The following is a 21,179-nucleotide window of genomic DNA, read 5'->3' on the forward strand; positions in this document are numbered from 1 at the left end:
CGTGGACAGTGCCTGGCAGGGGGTGGGAACGGGGCCCCTTGGTCGCACTATCTCAGCGCGGGGGAACAGGAGGGGGTTGCTGATGCTCGGGGTATAGAGGATCTTTATTATCTGCGACGAGCGTCTCCACCTCGGCCAGGTCGCGCTGCCCGGCCTTCCTCGGGCGCGCAGCTCCTGCACGGCGCGAGCACCCTTCGTCCGACTCGCCGCCTCTCCACAGCTCGTCCCCTCCGTTCCGACTCCTTCGCCTCGTTCCGACCTTTACTACTCCCTTCTTCCTCGTTCCGCCTTCTTACTCCTCCTTTCTTCCTCGTTCCGACTTCTTACTCCTCGTTCCGCCTCCTTCGCCTCGTTCCGACCTTTACGACTCCCTTCTTCCTCGTTCCGACTTCTTACTCTCCTTTGACTGACGAACACCGTCCTTTTATCCCCCCGTAACTTCGCCTTTGACCCCCTCCCTTTGACCTTTCAACTCGCTCCCCATTGGCCCGACAAAAAGTGGGCGTGAAGCTTTTGATCCACAGAATTTGCATATATCGATCGCCCTGGGGGGCGAGGCCAGTCGCCCCTCGCTCACCGATTGGACGGCAAAAAGTGGGCGTGTGTCGTTTTGGATCCGTTTTTGAAGCAGAAAATCCGTGATTTTGTACACGCTGTTCAACGTGCGCCCTACACGAGTCCAGCATCGGTGCCCATGAGTGGCGCGAGATGACGGTGATGCGATGGTGGCGAGTTGTGACGGTAAAGGTCATGGCGGTTGTGGTGAAGCGGTGGTTGTGGTTGGTGGTTGATGTTGTGGTTGTGATCATGGCGGTTGGTCCAAAATAAAGATAGTAAAAGAAAAACGGCTATCCTGAAGAGTCGCAGCACGTATAAATGACATGTATTCCCACTAGACAACGGGTTTGGGCCTAACTACACATGCACTTACCGAGATACCTCACCTAAGGGACCTGAATGGTGGTTTGCGAATCTGGTAACCACAACACTACCCCCTTCCCTTTTTACAGACTCGTCCCGAGTCGCCAAATTTTCGTGTGCCATCATGTGTAGTTTTCCCCTAGTACATTTTACCTACGGATCCCTGAGTGCGACATTCATGGTATTCGTGTCCCCAAAATAAATAACCTGAGGGCTGCGTAACTATCTAAACAAACTCACTCACACGGACGACTTAAATAAAATTGCCGGCGCTAAGACATACATGCCGGGGGCGCACTCATATGTACAGTACATCTTAACCTTAACTTACAAATTTTACACTAAACCATGGCCCAGGATCATTGAACTCTGCAAAAGAAAAGCAGTTAGCAGGGAGCCAGGCTGCCCGCATGCAGTCTCTGGCTCAAAACAATGCAGGTGACAGGGAACGTGGCTGGCTGCTCACACGCAGTCCAAGGCCTTCCCTTTTGAACTGAACGCAGTGAACCACAACGGTGCATGGGCTGCACAACGCAGTCTCCGTGCCAGCTCAAGTGGCACACGCAATGAGCACAACGAATGGATGCATGAACGCAAACACGGTGCACGGGCCGCCACTGCAGGCCCGTGTTGAAGCTGCCAACAGGGCAGTTCTTGCAGCTTGCAAACTGTTGCTTTCAGATCCTGGCGCACATGGAAATGAACAGGGGGGGGCAAAGCAAAAATTGAACGGGGCTGGTGAACGTGGGCAGTGGGCATGGCATGGCAAAGGTGAGCAGGCAAACACAGCCCGCAGAAGAAGGCCGCTGCAGGCAAACACAGCCCGCAGATGAACTGGCCGGCACAGGCCTCGAAGCAAACACGGCCAGCCGATGAAGCTGGCCAGCCTTTGCCGTTCAGTGGAGGTTGGTGGAGGGAGTGCGGTGGTGCTGGCCACTTGGAAGGCGGGCTCGGACCTACCTACCTGTCTCCCTCCCAACCTATCGCCTTTGCCTGTCACTGTACATACCCACTCCCTTAATTTGTGAAAAACCAATTTAGCCCTAACTTATTTTTTTATTGTTTTTATTTTTACTTCCCCACTATAAATCGTCCCCTAACCCCCTTTATCGTCCTTGTTCGGCTAACCTATTCTGTCACCTAGCCTACTCCCAACCCCTACGTTCCCTTCCCGGAGGGGAATAAGGGAGAGCTAACGTCCTGTGTCGAGGCCCAACGAAGCCTCAGAATGGCCTCCCCAGAGTTCGGCGATCTTAACACCAAGTGGGTCCAGCGGCCCACAACGACAGCGAGGGGATGGATGGTGCGGAGGGGTACATCTCCTAATCTACCCTAATCATTTACTCTTAAACTACCCCGGGGCTTTCAACAAGCGCCTCTCGCTTAAACTATTGGTTCTAACAACCCAGATTCCCGTCGCCTGTGTTGGTGTCCTTACAATTTCGGGCCTCGCCCCCCAATTTTCTCTCCGTGCCCTCACACGGTCTCCTGGCTGGGACACGTGGCTCCCTTTTGCAGGCACGACCCTCTGCCGAATCTCCCGCTATGGCACCCCCGGGCACTACACTGCCTCCGAGCCTACCAGCTCCCTAACACCGGGGAGTGCCCCCATAGCACCTCCCCTGAAACGCACACGTGGCAGGCCGGCCTCCCGGGCCCCTTTCCGAGGGTCACCCGTGCCCACAACACTGCCCACGCGGCTAATGGCGCCCCGGGCCCCCGCACCAAGCAGGCGCACCCGTGCCCACTACTCTATCCCGGCCCCCCATGGGCCCTTGGCCTACCGCGGCCGACTAGCCTGGTGCCCGGGGTGCCCACTCAGCGATACTCACCTTTCGCAGCCACGCTCCCAAGCCCGTCAACAGGGCTCCTGCACCCCTCCAAATGGGTCTCGAGCCTACTTTCCCACCAACAACAAAACGACCTCCATTTTTCAATTTGACTAACCCCCTAACTCACTTTATACTGACCCCGGGGGTCCCTTGGGCGGGAGTCACTCCTCCCCCCAATCACTCATCGCACCATGCATTCCCCATTCACTCCATACACACAGACCCGCTGGCCTCACTCACTCACCAAGCACATGCTTCCACTTCACTCACCAACTCTTCAACACACACACCACTGAACTCTGCCATCCTTCTATCTGCACCCCCTAACTAACTCGTGCTCCCACGTCGTCCCTTAAACTACAGCACGTTCCTTTTAACACTACGTAGCTAAGCTACGTCCCCTCTACACATCCACAAGTCTGTCTCTGTCTCCAAATAATCCCATTTTATTTCCCAAGCTAAATCTGGCTACAATCCCTCTAACTAATCCATTCCACGGACTCCATGAGGACTTACCCCTGCCCCATGAAGTCGGTCTAGCTAAGCTAACCCTTCCCCCTAACTAGTTTCCATCCTGTGCCCCGGGATAAGGGGGTCTTCCACCCCTTTCCCAGGAATCCTGTACACCCGAAAGTGAGGCTTGCTTTTTCTTTTTTTTTTTTTTCCCATGCGCAGCACCTGCGCGGCAACTCGCGCTCTTTGCACCTTGCAACTGCCCGTGACGTCATGCAGCTGCACGTGTTCCTCGTCCCTCCTTGGACGGGACCATCCGGCAGAGATACCCCTCCTGCCGGATTCCAACCCCACGTGCAGCCATGACGTCACCGTGCGCATATAAAAAAAAAAAACACAAGCCACACGTCTCGAGGGGTTCCCCACGCGAACACATGTGCTTTGCCCGTTGGAGCTTAACACACACGATCGCGTGGAGAACCCGTCCGGTCCAAATCCATTTACCTGCCTAAACTTTGTCCGTCCGCGGGATCGGCAAATCCACCGCGTGCGTTTCCGGACCGGGACTTCACTCTCGCAAGCGAGCACGTGGTGGTCTCGTGCGTTGCACAGCACGAACCGCGTGCTCACTGCTGGGTGAACCCGGCACGGTCCTCGAAACAACCACAGCCGCTACTCGGCTTTCTTTCCTCTGTCGCCGTCTCCGTCGCCATTCCACACACGCATACCTGCGTGTCACGACGCACACAGTCCACACCATCACATTCACACCGGGAGACGCGGCTGCGTGCTCCCGCATGCCAACCGACATCTCCCTCTCATACCGCTCTCTCACACACACGGTCTCCCTTGCACACAGCGACCTTGCACACGGCCGTTCACTCACGCGTGCCTCACTACTCTCACACCGTGCCTCATCCACACACGCGGGGGCACTCACCCGCGGTACCTCACTCATACACACGGCGACACTCACACACGCGGTCTCTTCCACACACGGTGCCTCACCCACACACGCGGGGGCACTAACCCGCGGTGCCTCATCCATACAGGCCGTTTCACTCACACACACGGCCTCTTCCACACACGGTGCCCCATCCACACCCGGCGTGCTGGGAAGCACACACTCCGGCACCATCGCCACCACACCACTCACACACGGGGTCGCTTCCACACACGGGGACGCACTCACCCCTTGCACCACACACAGGGACAACCACACTGGGGATTCGTGTCCCCACAAGGGTCTCCGGGGCCTCTATACCCCCAAGCTCTCCAAGCACCTGTCCACAGCACCCGTCCTCTCAACCTCGCAAAGCACGACCGAACTCACCTGGTCGTGACTCGCCTCAAGGGGGCATACTCCCTCCCCTCGTTCCTGGAGGAGGCCATCCAGGTGCTCGCACTGGGTCTCCACACGCTCCGCGAGCTCACCCCCATTATCCTCCACTACCTCCGTGTGTGTGTGTGCGTCACTTACCCCATCTTCATCGTGTAGTCTTCCCTCTATTTTTTTGTCTCCCGTGTCTCTGCCAACTCTTCACCCTTTACCTCCCTTGTCTCAACTATTATTTCCGTTGTCGTCACCTCGTGTCTCGTCTCACACGTTTTGGTCTCCCCATTTAATTTTTCCCTTTCGGTCATCGTCCACGACCCTCGCCCAACACGTTCCACGAATTATTTTTTCACCCGCCTCCACCGCGGGCCTGTCAGCCGTTGCACCCCCATCCAGCTCGTTTGCTCCCTACACGTGGAGTCGCCATTCCCAGCTCCCTGGTCACGGCCTTCATGTCGGCCTGCAGGCATCGGCCCATGTTCTGCGTCTCACCCCGTAGTTCTTTCATTTCTTTTCTCATTTGCTGTGTATTCGCATCCATCGTTTCGTTCATGCCTTTCATTTCGTTTTTTATTTCATTTGTATTTGTATCCATCGTCGTTTTCACTTCATTCATTTGTTTGTTCATTGCCGCCAGCATGGCGCATAGCTGGGCCATGTTGGATGCACTCAGCTGAGCCGTTTCGGCAAGGGTTGGGGAAGGGTCTTGGTGGAGAGGGGGGGGGGAGGTGTCATACACCGCGGCCGCTGCCGCCTCGGGCCCTGGGTTCAGTTGGGCGAGTCCGTGTTCCTGCACAATCAACATTTCCTGCTCGGGGATTCCATCCTGGACCATGGATCCTACACATTCTACATCCATTTCTAATACCCCCGGCTCCCGCTCGCCTTGAGACGCCATCTTGCTTCTCGTGAAGGGTTAATTTGCTCGCTCGTAATTTGGAGGGAATCGGGGGTCGCTTCTCTCACCCCTGGACCGATTCCCGTGAATTTAGCCGGAGACAGGACAGCCCGTTTTCCTGTTCTCCGATACCAGTGCCGCGAGGAGGGCGATGAATTTGTATCGCACGACCTGACACCAGTGTTGCGGTTTTCGCGCCCGCCGGCGTGCGACGGCCACGTAACTCGAATCGCGGCACGTCGCCCACCGGACGGACAATCCAGTCGTGACCCTCTCGGACTAACGCCGGGAACCAGTCACGGGTGGACCTTTCGGTCTCACCGCGATCGAGCCAATCAGCCCCCGCGTGGGATAGGGTTGCTCGCCAAATTCGAACTACCTAAGTACCCACGCGGAGGGTAGACCGGGCGATCGCACCTCGCCGCAGGTCGACTTCGGACACGGGCCACTTAAGCGACCCGTTCCGTACTATCAGAATAACCGGCGGTGTTATCGTCGACCTCGACGGTTCGATTAATTATCGGGCGTATTCAGCCCACTACCAACCCTTTACGTGAAGCAAGATGGGGGTTCAATGGGGAAAAAGACGAAGCGAAGCGGGAAACAGTTCAACAATAAAGCACATTTATTCTCGGCACACGGGAAGCACACAAATACAATTCCACCAAATGCACACAAAAAAGAAAACACAATTCCATTTACACAAAAAGCAAACACAAAAGTGAAAACACAGTGCAGAGCTAATTCCGACTACCGAGCACACGGCAACACTTATACAATTCTACTTCACAGACGGCGCCGACAACACATACCCAAAACCAAGGAAAAGAAATACCCTCAAGAATGAGGTAGGCCTGGGGCCGAGACCAGGTCGGGCCTACCCGTCTGGTGATGAGACGCGGAGCGGCGATGGCCCCGCAACCCGCGGGCCTCGTGGACAGTGCCTGGCAGGGGGGTGGGAACGGGGCCCCCTTGGTCGCACTATCTCAGCGCGGGGGGAACAGGAGGGGGTTGCTGATGCTCGGGGTATAGAGGATCTTTATTATCTGCGACGAGCGTCTCCACCTCGGCCAGGTCGCGCTGCCGGCCTCCCTCGGGCGCGCAGCTCCTTGCACGACGCGAGCACCCTTCGTCCGACTCGCCGCCTCTCCACAGCTCGTCCCCTCCGTTCCGACTCTCCTTCGCCTCGTTCCGACCTTTACGACTCCCTTCTTCCTCGTTCCGACTTCTTACTCCTCCTTTCTTCCTCGTTCCGACTTCTTACTCCTCGTTCCGACTCCTTCGCCTCGTTCCGACCTTTACGACTCCCTTCTTCCTCGTTCCGACTTCTTACTACTCCTTTGACTGACGAACACCGTCCTTTTATCCCCCCCGTAACTTCGCCTTTGACCCCCTCCCTTTGACCTTTCAACTCGCTCCCCATTGGCCCGACAAAAAGTGGGCGTGAAGGCTTTTTGATCCACAAATTTGCATATATCGATCGCCCTGGGGGCGGGGCCAATTCGCCCCTCGCTCACCGATTGGACGGCAAAAAGTGGGCGTGTGTCGTTTTGGATCCGTTTTTGAAGCAGAAAATCCGTGATTTTGTACACGCTGTTCAACGTGCGCCCTACACGAGTCCAGCATCGGTGCCCATGAGTGGCGCGAGATGACGGTGATGCGATGGTGGCGAGTTGTGACGGTAAAGGTCATGGCGGTTGTGGTGAAGCGGTGGTTGTGGTTGGTGGTTGATGTTGTGGTTGTGATCATGGCGGTTGGTCCAAAATAAAGATAGTAAAAGAAAAACGGCTATCCTGAAGAGTCGCAGCACGTATAAATGACATGTATTCCCACTAGACAACGGGTTTGGGCCTAACTACACATGCACTTACCGAGATACCTCACCTAAGGGACCTGAATGGTGGTTTGCGAATCTGGTAACCACAACAATATATATATATCTATATATATATATATTGGGGCGTATTATGTGATACCGGGGTCGTCCGTCCGTCAGTCTGTCTGTCTGTCCATCCGTTCCTGTCCGCACTCTAACTCCCAAAGTTTTCAACTTTCACATTTCATATTTGGTACATAGGTACAGACTGTGGAGACTGTGTGTCGCGACATACGTTCGTCATCTTAAGTGGTTGCCATGGCAACCAGGATGCTGTTTTCCATGTAGTAGCACAATTCTGTATATACCTTCTTGTTCGGGCGTATATTGTGCTCACTTGCGCTCTTGGTACTGATTACAATATACAAATACATATATTGCTTTAAAATTATTTGGATCAGACTTCACTGCAATTCTTTATAAAAAATATTAATTATTCGACGAGTCTTTTAAAAACGATAAATGTATAAACAGGCGAGCATTGGGTGGCTTTGACACCAACTCTGGTTTATCATGAAATAGGCAAAGCCTAGAAATGAGCAAAACCCATTAGAATTACCCTTTGGAACTGTGGAAGAAAAAATAATTAAATTCATGTATTCTCAATTATATTCACTTGCTGCTGTTAATTGTTTTAACTTGCTACTACTGCTTTGAACAGGATAAAATAAGGTGTTACTTTTGTACTGGAATCAAATTGACTGTCTGTAAAATATCCTTTTACAATCTTTTGATCTCGATAGTGATGTAGATGAATATACAAGCAACATAAAACTGTATCTTACTAAATCTTATGTGCTTTATCTCACTGAAATATATATATATATATATATATATATATATATATATATATATATATATATATATATATATATATATATATATATATATATATATTGGCAATTCCGCAGTTAGTAACGTTACATTTTAGGGACATTCTCATTATTTAGATAAGAGTCCTTTCTCTATCTGTGGATGTAAAGTCTCATTAATGTCACCAGAGATCAACCTAGTCTAGACGTAGAACAGAGCAAAGAATGAAATCATTTCATGAAACATTCTAGAAGAAAGAACTGCTTTTAATGCCGGTTAGTAACGTTACAAAAAAAGGACATGAAAAATTGATGAGCATCTTTGAATGAAAGGTTTGCTAAAATTGGTATAACTTGAAACATATCAACTCTATTTTTTCATTTCTAGCTTTAAGGGCAATAGCTACCCTAAATATCCTTTCTCATTCTAGCTTTGTTTGAAAATTAGGAACAAAAATCATGGTTAGTAACGTTACGGTTAGTAACGTTACACTTTGTCCAGTGATTACAATGACTCACAGAATTATGTTTAATCTCAAATAATTACATTTTTCCTCAAGAGAATGTGAAATAAGCTAAAAAAACATCAGATAAGACATGAAACTCTTATTTCAATCACCAAACTCAAGCAGTATAGTGTCATTGTACTTGTACAATGGTACAAATTACATATGTGTTAAAAAAGACAAGAAAAAGTTACAATAAATTACAAACAACAAAAGAGTACCACTTTAAAGACTGGGTCAAGTGATATCCACAGATCCATAACTATGCTGATCACAGTTCATCGTGATTCACTGGAATTCACAAGTTGAACAAAACAGTACATATTGTATGTGTTCCTCATTCAAGAGTACCTTTCATATAGGGGAAAGAAACCAAAGAGCAAAAACTAATGTACCGGTATGTAGTATGTACAGTGTATGGCCATAATGCAACATTTGATATTGTGACACTAGTTTACATCATAGTATTTGAATTCATGTTTATTCAAGTCTAGAGATATGTGATATGTTTTTTTTTTTCTTTAGACCACTTTGAACGTATCTCTGCATTGACGTGAAAACAAAAGTCTGTTCGCTGTACCTGAAATGTAATTACACCTGACAAACCACCGTACAATAATTTCAAATTGGGACAGAAAATTTGAAATGGCCTCGATTGTTCACTAATTCTGGTGCATCCAACGGGGCAATCATCTGGTGTCTCATGTAGAAAATAGCATCCCTAGTTGAAGGCCATTTCCAGTACTTCCCGACATGTGCCATTACTGACACCTGGAACTCTCCATCTCGTACAGCAAGAACTTCTCCTGGAAATTGTTTTCCATCGTACTCAACTATGAACCAGTCTCCCACTGCTGCAATGGTCTCACTGCTGCTCTGGGTTGCCTCATCGTGCTTGTCTCTGCTCAGGACATAGGCTACCACCTCGTCATTTACCACTTTGAAGAAGTGCATCTTTGCTATGCCAGTAATGGCCTTGGCTTCACTGAAGATGACATCAAGGTTCAGCTTCTCGTTCCTCTTTGCGATCTCACTGGAAGTAATCTCACGAACAGACACATTCTTCATGGTACTTGCAGCTTCTGCAAAATTCTTTGCATCAGTTACAGTATGTTTACGTGTTCTCACCTTGTCCCACACAAAACGCTTGGCTGACCCACCAATTCCATCAACGGGTCCCTTCCCATGTGAAGTGGCAAAAAAATTCCACTCGATATGCACCTTGTGAGCCTTCTCTAGTGATGCCAATGCTGCAGCAATGTAGCGATTTTTGAATTGAGATTTTGAATTGATCCAAAATTTACCCCTCCCCCCCCCACTGTCTTCATACTGCCCTCTGTTGTCTTACTGTCACTTTTGTCTTGACCAGGACCTGTCTATTCGAGTCTTATTCACTTATTTCATGGTTAGTAACGTTACAATACACAAAGGCTGGTTAGTAACGTTACATGGTTAGTAACGTTACACATTTTGATTGCTGTTATTTCTAACTTCTATCATGACAAGTAATACTTATTTATATATTTCAATTAGGCATTGGACACAGCAGGAAAAATTGAAATATTATCATTCATAGACACTTTATACACTCTGGAGGTAAATAATTTCGCTTTTCAGTTAGTAGCGTTACATGACTTTCTAGGGGTTGGGAAATGCACACGTTTGCATTTTGAAGACATGTAGGTTGATTTTACTTAATATATCCATGAAAGCACTACACTGCCTCTATGAATTCAATATTTTTGGTAAGAAAATGGCATTTAATTTGACTAGATATCTTCTTTGCCATTATGGAGATTTTGCTGATAAAATTTATCTGGAACAATTCTTGTTCAAAATTGGTGAATTCACCACCTAAAACTATCAATATACCCTGAAAAATATTTTTTCCTGAATCATCAATGTGTCCTTTCGTAAATCACACACAAAAATCAAGGAAAAAAACAAATTGAAATTTTAGGGTCATGTCCCTCTAACTGCGGAATTGCCCATATATATATATATATATATATATATATATATATATATATATATATATATATATATATATATATATATATATATATATATATATATATCCCAAATGAATATTTCCAATGTTTAAATGAAACTGCCCAGCTGCTCAAGAGAGGGACGCTTTACTGCTGGCTTCAGAGAAGAAGCGACCTATTGTCTGGTGGTAATTAAATAACTCCCGGAAGGCGATTGCAATAGACACCTTGTTGTCTTAGGACAATTATATAACTATTGGCTTTTAGTGGCAAAGGCTTTGCTTACAGCATATGATCAATGCTGGGTGTTTTGAGAATCTCATTACTCAATGTCGAACAGAATGTATGATCAAAGTAATGGGCTTGTGTCTCTGTCCACCCGGCCTCTGTGTTTTGTCCTAACTCTGTTATCACCATCTCCTCCTCAAGGCTGACCTCGTATTCACACACTGCAATCGTGGCTTGAGTGTGTCTATCCCCCTTCCCTCCCAAAGTGGTCAGGTCTGCAGTTCCCTTTCTTGATGCTTATCAGTCCTCCCCTCCATTCACCCTTGCCAGATGTTTGGCCCTCCCCTGTCTTTTGCTGTCCAGAATGGTATGAAGACAATTATTGCTCTGTGCATTTTGGGCAGGAAAGAGGATCGTGGTTGATATTGCTTGCCTCGTATATCCTTCTTTCCCATGTGCATGTTTGTTGCTAATAAATGGTCTGACTCCAGAAGAGAAGGACTGAATTTCATCCACAGAACCATTTAGAATCCTCTCAAAATACCCTTTAGAACCCTTTGGAACCTACTAGAATTACACTTTAAAACCCACGAGAATTAAACACGGTGGGTTAGAAAGGTTCTTCTTCTTCTTCATTTTGATAGACGGATGGAAGGAAGGACATACCAAATATTGAAGTAGCTACACCGCTTAAAAATTAATTATGAAACTCCTCTCTGCACAGGTGTGATCAGGACAAGTTCTGAACTGAACGACAGACTTGTCATTCAATTCATGTTCCGATTTGCTTTCAAAATATAACATTCAATTTATATAACTTGTTACTTGATCATAAACTGACGATCAAACTGATAAGACGGATGGACAGACAGACGTGAACCAATTGCTTAACCCCACTTTTCACTTCATGTGCATGGTGTAGCAACAGGAAGCAATCCACACCAGTCCAAACCATGATAGTTCCTCCGAACCTCTTTGCAGTTGGCACTAAATAATTTATGAAAAAACAGGACCTCACGTCCTGAAGCTCACCTGGATCAGGAGAAACAGTCACTCAAATCCTTTGCAAACCCCCTTAGACCCTGATTATTATTATTGTTTTTTTTTTTAAATGCCGTGAACAAACTTTGGTACATCATGGGTAATGAAGGTTGTGGTCAAGTTTAATTGAAATTGTGTGTAGTTTCGGAGAAGACGGCAAATACTTATTTTGGTTAGTCAACCTCCCCCCCCCACGTGCCCCCTCCCCCCGCACCGTAGCCCCCCTTAATGAGCGCAGATTTTGATATGGTCAAAACACCTTTGTTAGGCAGTTTGTATGAAGCTTGTAGCCAAGTTTCATCAAAATCATGTGTTCGGTTCAAGCGATAATGACTGAAGTGTTTACGGACTCAATGACTGACTCACTCACTCACTCACCTTCGGACACTGCTCGATTGCATAAGCTCACCTGGACTTTAGTCCGGTGAGCTTAAAAAACCCCCAAAAAAACCTTGATTTGGCTGTCTGCAAACACAGACTGTCTTCAGAATTGAATCATGGGCACCTGAACTCTTCACTCCACAAAAGTAGTTTCCACATTATTCGATTTTAGTATTCCTGGTTATTGCACCATGCTATGAAATAAAAGACTGTCATTGGCACTCACCTATTTTGTGCAACATGCCATCGCCGGTAAAGTTGTATGACGTGCGAGCCATGTACGCACAGAAGCACCAATATGCCTCTTCCTCAGAGTCCAGCACTTCCAGAAAACGACTGAGAAGGTCATTCATTCCCTGAGCATAGCCTACATCTGTGGGAAGAGCATAAGAATAGATTAGCCTTTTACATCATACAACAACACTGTTATTTTGACGATACTGGATTGAAATCATTAACGAGCGAAAGAGAACCATCACCTGGGCAATCAACGCTCATCCAAACCAGAAAATATCGCCAAACCACAGAGACAGGCCAGGGTGGGTTCACTGACCTTGATGGAATGCAGCAAATGTAATGAGGATGTTGCGCAGAAGTATCAGGTTCGCGACGCCATCCTCCCTTCCAAGAACAAATCATAGGTTAACATAAATGACAAAAGTTCAGTGTTTGCACATTTTATGGGGAAACCATTATGAGCTGCACATCAGGCATCGTTGACACGGAACTAAACCCTTAACAAAAGAATTCCTCGAGTTATACACCTCTTATGAGACTTCATGAGAATCCCACCAGATCCCATGAAAAATCCATGAGATTTTTTTTTGTAAGGGAAAGAAAGTGACTGAAGGTTTTAATATTGAAAATAATCTCAGTTGCAATGTTTGTAATCGATGTAGTAATCCAGGAGATTAAACTAATTGCTTCCTCAATAGGTCGTTGCTGCACTCTCCTGCTGTACTGTGCATCGTTTTCTCTTCATCATCCCTGTCCTGTAATGGCTGTAAAAACAGTCATTTTATTTTATTTTTTATCCCTGTCCTGTGTCCATACAATCTATCTTTTGTGAAAAGTAACCTCCATTTCATCATCATGTTCGTGAAGCATCATCGTGCTTCGATGACACGATGTAATTTCATTATTGGGATTGGTGGAAGAGTGGGGGTTAAAAAAAAGTGTGGCAGCTTAGTAGTGGAGCGGACAAGAGCCAAAAATTTAGTTTGACCCCTCCACACTTTAGAACAAGGCAAATTAGGTATCGTTGGATTCGTTAGGATGTCTACTTTGTGAAAAACGATGTTTTACAGTCAGATTCTAATTAAAACATGGCCATTTAACCCATAAAAAAATTGAGAATTTTGAAATATCTTAATAATTGTTATTTTGGCACTAACAAAGATTGAAAACTTGGTAACATCCTATTAATTCCTTTCTGCCAAGTACACTCACAATATTTGGGGTTGAAACCCACTCTAATGGGGTTTTGGACCCCCAAATACCCCAAAATTAGGGGTTTTACCCATTTTTGAGTCCAAAGATTTGATGCAGTACCCCTCCCCCACATTAGAACAAAAATCTAGTCTCATTTGATTTGTATGGATGTCAACTCTATGAATATTGATGTTTGATTTGCATATTTTAATGCTAACATGGTTAATTAACCCCCTGTTTGCAAAAAATAAAAATCCATAATTTTTGGATTTCTCCTTAATTTCTCATTGTAACTGCACACTGTAGCTTGGACTCGTACTTTGTCTTCAGTTATACAAAGAAACCCTTGCGCAAAACGTTACACTCATTGCTACTTTATCACTTTCTAATTGTGTATGTGTATGTGTGTGTGTGACCTGAAACTTTTTCCTTGCAGGTTCAAGAAAGTATGGAACCACCTGAAGAACCCCCTCAGAAGAGGAGAAGAACGAGTCTTTCCGAATGTTGCGTATTTTGCGAGACTTCATTATCCAAAACCCAAGCTGATAACCCAGTTGTCCACAATCCTACAGTCGAAGGATTGAAATCCATTCTGAAAGCTGCCGAACTTCGTAAAGATGGTGTCTATGATTGGCTGTTTCCAGTGAAAAACGACATCCTAAAAAGAGAGACTGTTATCAAATTCCACCAAAAGTGCAGAGAAAATTATACGAATAAGAGGAATATCCAGATAGCCGAAAGAAACACTGATAACATGTGCTGACAGTGTCACTGATGATGGCACAACAGGTAGTGGGCCTACGGTTGGACTGTCTCGTCTCCGGCGATATGACACGTCGCAATTTGACATTCGATCAGGCTGTTTCATATGTGGGAAATCACATAGCTGGAAGGAGAAACTGTCGGACGTCTCAATTGGGACGGGGGCCATCACACGGCAAAGAGTGCTTGATACAGCCATCCAGAGAAACGACTATGACATTAAAATGCGAATGCTGTCAAACACTGACTTGTTTGCAATGGATGCAAAATATCATCGCTCTTGCTATTTGCATTACATCTTGCTTAACAATATTAAAGCTGCTAGTACTAGGGCTGAGGTTGATAAATCTGACAATGCGTGTGCCTTCAAAAGTTTGTGTAAGGAGATTGAAGAGACTGTCCTGTCCAAAACCATCTCCATCACAACCGTGTCTGTCCTGAATGAACGATTGGTTGCTATATCAGCAGAGGTCAACTCTAAAACCAACGAGTCTTGTACTACATGGAGATTGAAGGAGAAATTACGGAAGCATTTCGGAGACGGGATTTCATTCATCGTCCAGCCTGGGAAGTCTGATCTTGTATGCTCAGGGGATATCACAGTTGCCGAGGCATTGAAACACGTTGTGAGGCTACAACTGCATGTAAATGAAATTGGTGAATGTGAACTCGAATCCTCTGATGATGTCAATTCAGAAGAGGACACTGTTGTCTTGCGTAAGGCAGCTGGTATCATCAGGACAATGTATCGGTGACATTACATTTCAATCTGATCGTTATGATTCTAGTGGGAATATGGAGACAAAAAAGTGCAAGGACTTTGTTCCTAATCGTTTGTATGATTTCATTGCATTGTGAACTTCAAAGAAAGACTTTGACAACGCTACAAACTATGAATCTGAGACTGACATGGGAAACATTGAAATGAGAGTTCTTGCAATATGTCACAACATGAGTTCTCTAGTTTGTAAAATCCATACCCCAATAACATTTGGTTTAGGTGTCAAGCTGCACCACGACCATGGTAGTCGAGAACTGATAGATGACCTGTCCTCTCTTGGACACAGCATACCTTATGATGAAGTGCGTAGATTCCTCACTGCCATTGCTTTGGACCAGCTGTCAACCAAGTCTGACGTTCATATACCACGTGACATTTCTGTCTATGATCCTAAGAATGTTATTAAGACCACTGTTGATGCCGCAATTGACAATTTCGATCAAAATGAACAGACAATAGACGGAAAGAACACTACACATTCAATGGCTGTGGTGTTGTATAAAAGGTCCCCTAGGCCAGAAGAAACACCTTGCATTCCAAGATCAAACCTAAAAACCCTAGATGCACAGAGCTGTGATGAGGATGAAATCAAACGCTACAACAAACCCCATACTAAACCAGAACCATGCGTGAAATAGGAAGTCAAAGAACTGGATAAGTCTGCGAGTGATGTGGTACGAAAAGACTTGATTTGGGAAATGCCCCGTGCAAGTGCCCCTGAAACCTCACATGTACCGGCTTGGGGTGGATTCAATTCTCTAGTTAGCGAGAGAGAAATTCCACTGACTCGAATATGGTATCTCCCATTCATTAATGCGCCACTCTCTAACTTCTCTACAATCAACACAACTTTGCTCAAATTGGTTGAAATTGCAACTGCATTGGGACAAGAACATGTTCTGGTCATTGCTGACCTGGCAATATATAGCAAGGCTGAACAGATTCTCTGGACTGAGCCAGATCCCTTGGCTGGTCGAGTGACGATGAGGCTTGGTGGGATGCATCTCACAATGGCTTTCATAGCTAGTATAGGGAAGCTGTTTAGTGATGGTGGTCTCCACAACATGCTGACAGTACCTGAAGTGTATGCTGATGCGTCCGTGAGTTTGATGTTGCAAGGGAAGCAGTATGCCAGAGGTCTAAGAGGAATCAGACTGGTACACGAAGCACCGTTTCACTTGTTTCTATCAGCTGCCGAAACCTTTGCAATGAAAAACAAGTTGCCCTGGTTGGATGATGAGACCACACACTTCATTGCAGATCTAGAGAATACCTTCAAAATGCAATCCCCGGAAGCCTGCACTGCTGTGTGTCAGGAGATTGAAATGCGCTTGTCATCCTCTCTTCTCAGTACAATGAAGAAGTTCAAAGACACAGGAAGAGAACAATCAGCAACATTCCGTTATAGTGGAGCGGTCAAGGCCCAAAAAGGGCCTTATTTAAGGAGTTAGCCCTCCACACTTTAGAACAAGGCAAATTAGGTATCGTTAGATTCGTTAGGATGTCTACTTTATGAAAAACGGTTTTACAGTCAGATTCTAATTAAAACATGGCCATTTAACCCATTTAACCCATAAAACGCATAAGAAAAATTGAGCATTATGGAATATCTTAATAATTGTTATTTTGGCACTTACAAAGATTGAAAACATGGTAACATCACATTAATTCCTTTCTGCCAAGTACACTCACACAATATTTGGGGTTAATGAATTGGGGGTTAACCCACCTCAGCTGGCCCAAAATAGCCCACAATTGGGAAGTTTTAACACACCAGTTACACCATCATGTCCGTATCATCTCCGACTTCATCTCCATTTGCCACCTCGCTTATCTCCGGCCGATTCTCACATTCTCCACCACAGGAACAAATGTCATTGCACTCAAGTCCAGCAATGACACACTGGCATTTCTGTCCGCGACAACCTTTGTCAGTGCAGTACAAATGAGTTAGGTCTCTAACCTCTGCTGGTGCCGATTCATTCTGGTACATTGTTGGACGCAGTTCATCCTTTGCATTCACATGCCAACCATGGCCAACTGGGTTCATGTTCTCAGGTGTTGCGACGTGACTGACACCACACTGCTGCTTGGTATTGGGCCCGCAATACATGTTTTTCGAAGGCATCATCTGTTGGTGGCAGTATCGATGCGGGCTTATCGGTGGTGGTGGCGAGTACGAAACGAAGCTCATTCAGTGAACTGAGATTTTTAGTTTTTCCACCATGCATGAGAAGGACAAATCGTCTTGCGGTATCTAGGAAAGTAGGCACGTCCTGGAATGCTTCCAGGCCCTGAAAGGCATCTGAATTTTTGGTGAGAGCTGAATATGCCGTTCGCTTTCCAAGTCTGTATAGAGCACTTGTCGTGTCACATCCTGACAGAGCATGCACGGCTGGTAAGGACTTGCATGCTGCTTTGCCGAGTTTGGTACTGATATGGTGAACAGGTATGAATCGTTCCTTTGAGACGAATTTGCCTGAGTGCCCAGCATGCATATATACTTCATCGGCCAGTGCTCCCCTGCTCCAGTAATACACCAACAAGACCAGGACATCCGTGTCGTCACACCGAATGATTATCCTTGGATGGTCTCTCGATAACATGATTGCATGCAATACCAGACGAGTGTCCGCCTCCTCTTGTGTGCTGTACAACCCCTCAAGACTGGACACACCCACTTCATTCAGAACTTTGACCACTTCTCAATCTTCAAATCCACCTGCCGGTACTACCGATTTATCTGCAGGCAGGAGATCTTGTCCATTGTCTCAGATGTACTGACAGATGAATGAAGCGAGACTCGCCTTGTTGGTACTGGTTTTGAGGAAGTTCCTGTAGTTTGGGATGTCCCTGTTCCCTTGTATCTGGTAGTTGAATCCGGAATCCATCATTCCTCGTCTGTGTCGTTCAGTCGACTTAATTGAATGCTCTCTGTCATACCGGTCAAAGAGCAACGTCACAACGTCAATGGAAGGATCCATATCACTGTTCTTCAGAAGATGCACAGTTCGGTTCAGAACCACCTTTCTGAGATCATTGAAAGTGTTGAAATGATTCTCGTTCAGGGCCTGATACATTGCCATGCCATCAATGAGGAATGCAGCAGACTGCGATGACGTCAGGGAATTCTCACTCGGAAGGCCAAGAATTTCATCCGCATTTGCTTCCAGCTATTTGGCAAGATCTGCTTTGTTGGTTTTCCTCATCGAACCATCGTCGTGGAACATTGAAGGCGGAACAGCTGCCGTTTGTAGGAGAGGACCTTGTGCGTATCCACGTCACGGTTCTTTGACACTGCAAGCAGTCTTCTGAAGAGTACCTCCGTATCGATCATTATCATCCTATCCTTATCACTGGAAAGACACTTCCTCATAGCAGAAAACGTTTTGACTACTGTCTTGGGGATTGGATCCCAGAAATTCCTCTTCTGTTCGTCCCCAAGCCTTTCTTTCGTGAACTGATTGAACATTTCCCAACCCTTTTGTGGCACTCCATTCATCGACTCTTCGACTTCTTCTGATGCCACCTGACCACTAGTTATATTAACTACGGAGGTTGCCACACTTTCCAGGTCAAATGGATCTTGGCATTGTTCCTTGATGTATTCCTTGATGACTTTAACATCATTCTGGTTCCGTGGTCACTTGAGCATGTCCAAGTTCTTCATGTGTATTCTCGGACTTGGTAGGTGTACACATTTCTTTGAATTGTTCTGCGTATTCCCCGGTTATGTGGCAGGTCAGCAGCCAGCGAACTAAGGCTCCTTTCCTCAGTGTGTAACCGATGACACCACCTTGGCTTTTAGCCTCGCGATTGATACTCTGTTCGAGAGCCTGATCCGTAGGAACGCAGTTGAAAGTCCTTTGAGCGTTTCACAACGAAACCACCTTCCGACATGTGCTGAAACATTCGTTCGTAGAGCTGACACCTCCAAGTGACGCATTTCCGCAACATAGACTGGGGTGTATCGTGCATAGTTGCTGCGGCCTGCCAGGAAGAAGTACGACATGACTTCAAGGACGGCGGTAATGTTTATTTCAAAATCAGCCTCACGGTCTGCCCGAAGTAACTTCAAGAGGGTGTCACCAGCATCCAGAAAGCTAATCCAGTAACGGAATGTTGCTGATTGTTCTCTTCCTGTGTCTTTGAACTTCTTCATTGTACTCAGGTATAGCAGCAAGGTGTTGAAAATTAAAATGAGAAAAAAAATATTCCTTCTCTGTTTTTTTTATTTTATTATTTATTTATTTGTTTGCTTGATTTTTTTGGGGGGGGGGGGTGGGTGGGTGAAGGTGGTTTTCAGATGAAGACTATACAACACCAACGACACACTATCCCTTGAAGAAATCCTCTCGCAGACATCGCACTCGGCACAGATTAAACGATCACTTATCTACACTGAAGTTACCGCAAGTCCTGCCAATATTCCTGCACCCCTCTACCTCCAATGGTTCAAGGTAACTCATTTCAATTTAAACCCATCTACAGTTTATGCTGGCATGACCTTTCCAGGGAGACATTCCATGCATCAACTACTTCCCGAGTGAAAGACTCTTACCTAACAACCGTCTTAACTCTCAAGCTATGTCCCCTGGTCCTATCACTCCATTCTGCTGAAGAACTCTGCACTTATTTTTCTATAGCTTTCATCATCTTAAATATCTCAATCATATCCCCTCGTAATCATCACCTTCCTTGTGTATAAAGCCAGGTCTCCTTCAATCACTCCTCATAGACGAGTCCAGCTCGGCCCGGAATCAATGTAGTAGCTCTACGCTGCATCTTTCCTCAGACACTGTGACCAAAACTGCACAGAATATCTCTGAGTCCTCACTAACTTCCCTTATGGTGATAAAACTACCAACTCTGATTACCTCCGCCTCCGAAGGTGGATGGCGGTTATGTTTTCACCCCTGTCTGCTTGTCTGTGAGCAGGATATCTCAAAAAGTTAGAGATGGATTCGGACAAAACTTGGTGGACAGGTTAGGTGTGTGACGATGATGAATCGATTCCTTTTGGAATCGAGATAGCAGTTCAGAATCGGAATCGCTTCTCAAATTTTAAGAATCGCCCAAGCCTATAGTGCAGTGTGTTGGTGTTGGTTGTGGTTATGTATTAGTGTGTGGCTTTACACGCTTTGGTGTGAATGTTGGTGTTGGCATGTGGCTTGACACACATGCAGCTTCACGTTGCTGCTTCTAGGGTTGGGCACCACCAAAACATTCACTTTGCCATCAAGCCAGTACATGGAATACCACCCAACACAACACATAATGGAACGTATCATGAAGTTTTGACATGATATACAACTCAACAATCATCTGCCATCATAGGTACAGTACTATTACTTTACTTTGACATTTCCATATTAAGTTTTGCTTTTTATTACCGTTTCTTAATTTCATGTTAATATTTAAGACCAGACAACCATCGACTTGATGAAAGTAAATGGCACCACAGAATAACTGAACATTTTGCTTAATTTGAAGTAGACTCATGGATGACCCAGAGAATTTGGCGGACTGAGTGAATAGGTAGAGGGGGAAGTCGATAAAGGCGGAAGTGGGGAAAAAAATTATTTAGAGGAGGATATGAATGGGTAAAGGGGGAAGTCAGTGAAGGGGTGGAAGAGTCAGTTTGCAAGCTTTAGCGACAATGGACCATTGGCTATATATATATATATATATATATATATATATATATATATATATATGTAGTGGACAAAAAATGGAAACATCTGGGTAAACAAGGAACTCCAAGCAATGGCTTCCACACAGGTGTGGCCCATGTGTTAATGAAGAAAATAACATCCCAGCATGCTTAGGGTCATGTATACAAATGCTTCACATGCCTGCTTGCCTATAATTATGGTGAGCATGGCTTCAAGAGGAGACCCCACCCCCCTCCAATGCCCCCATCCATAGAA

The 21,179-nt window shown here is 46.1% G+C and overlaps 1 protein-coding gene across 2 annotated transcripts in view; it reads right to left on the bottom strand.

The window, feature by feature from the left end:
* LOC147029973 (TBC1 domain family member 15-like) overlaps positions 1–21,179 on the bottom strand; it is a 51,614-nt gene that overhangs the window by 18,322 nt on the left and 12,113 nt on the right. For both annotated transcript variants that reach the window (XM_085873538.1, XM_085873537.1), the window contains 2 exons: positions 12,829–12,896; positions 12,502–12,648 (listed from right to left, as the gene is read on the bottom strand). In XM_085873538.1, the coding sequence (XP_085729664.1) occupies positions 12,502–12,648; positions 12,829–12,896 (215 nt within the window). The remainder of the gene's footprint in view (positions 1–12,501; positions 12,649–12,828; positions 12,897–21,179) is intronic.

Source organism: Eptatretus burgeri, chromosome 3, assembly GCF_056783735.1.
Source record: "Eptatretus burgeri isolate ZD-2024b chromosome 3, Ebu_testis_v1, whole genome shotgun sequence".
NCBI lineage: Eukaryota > Metazoa > Chordata > Myxini > Myxiniformes > Myxinidae > Eptatretus > Eptatretus burgeri.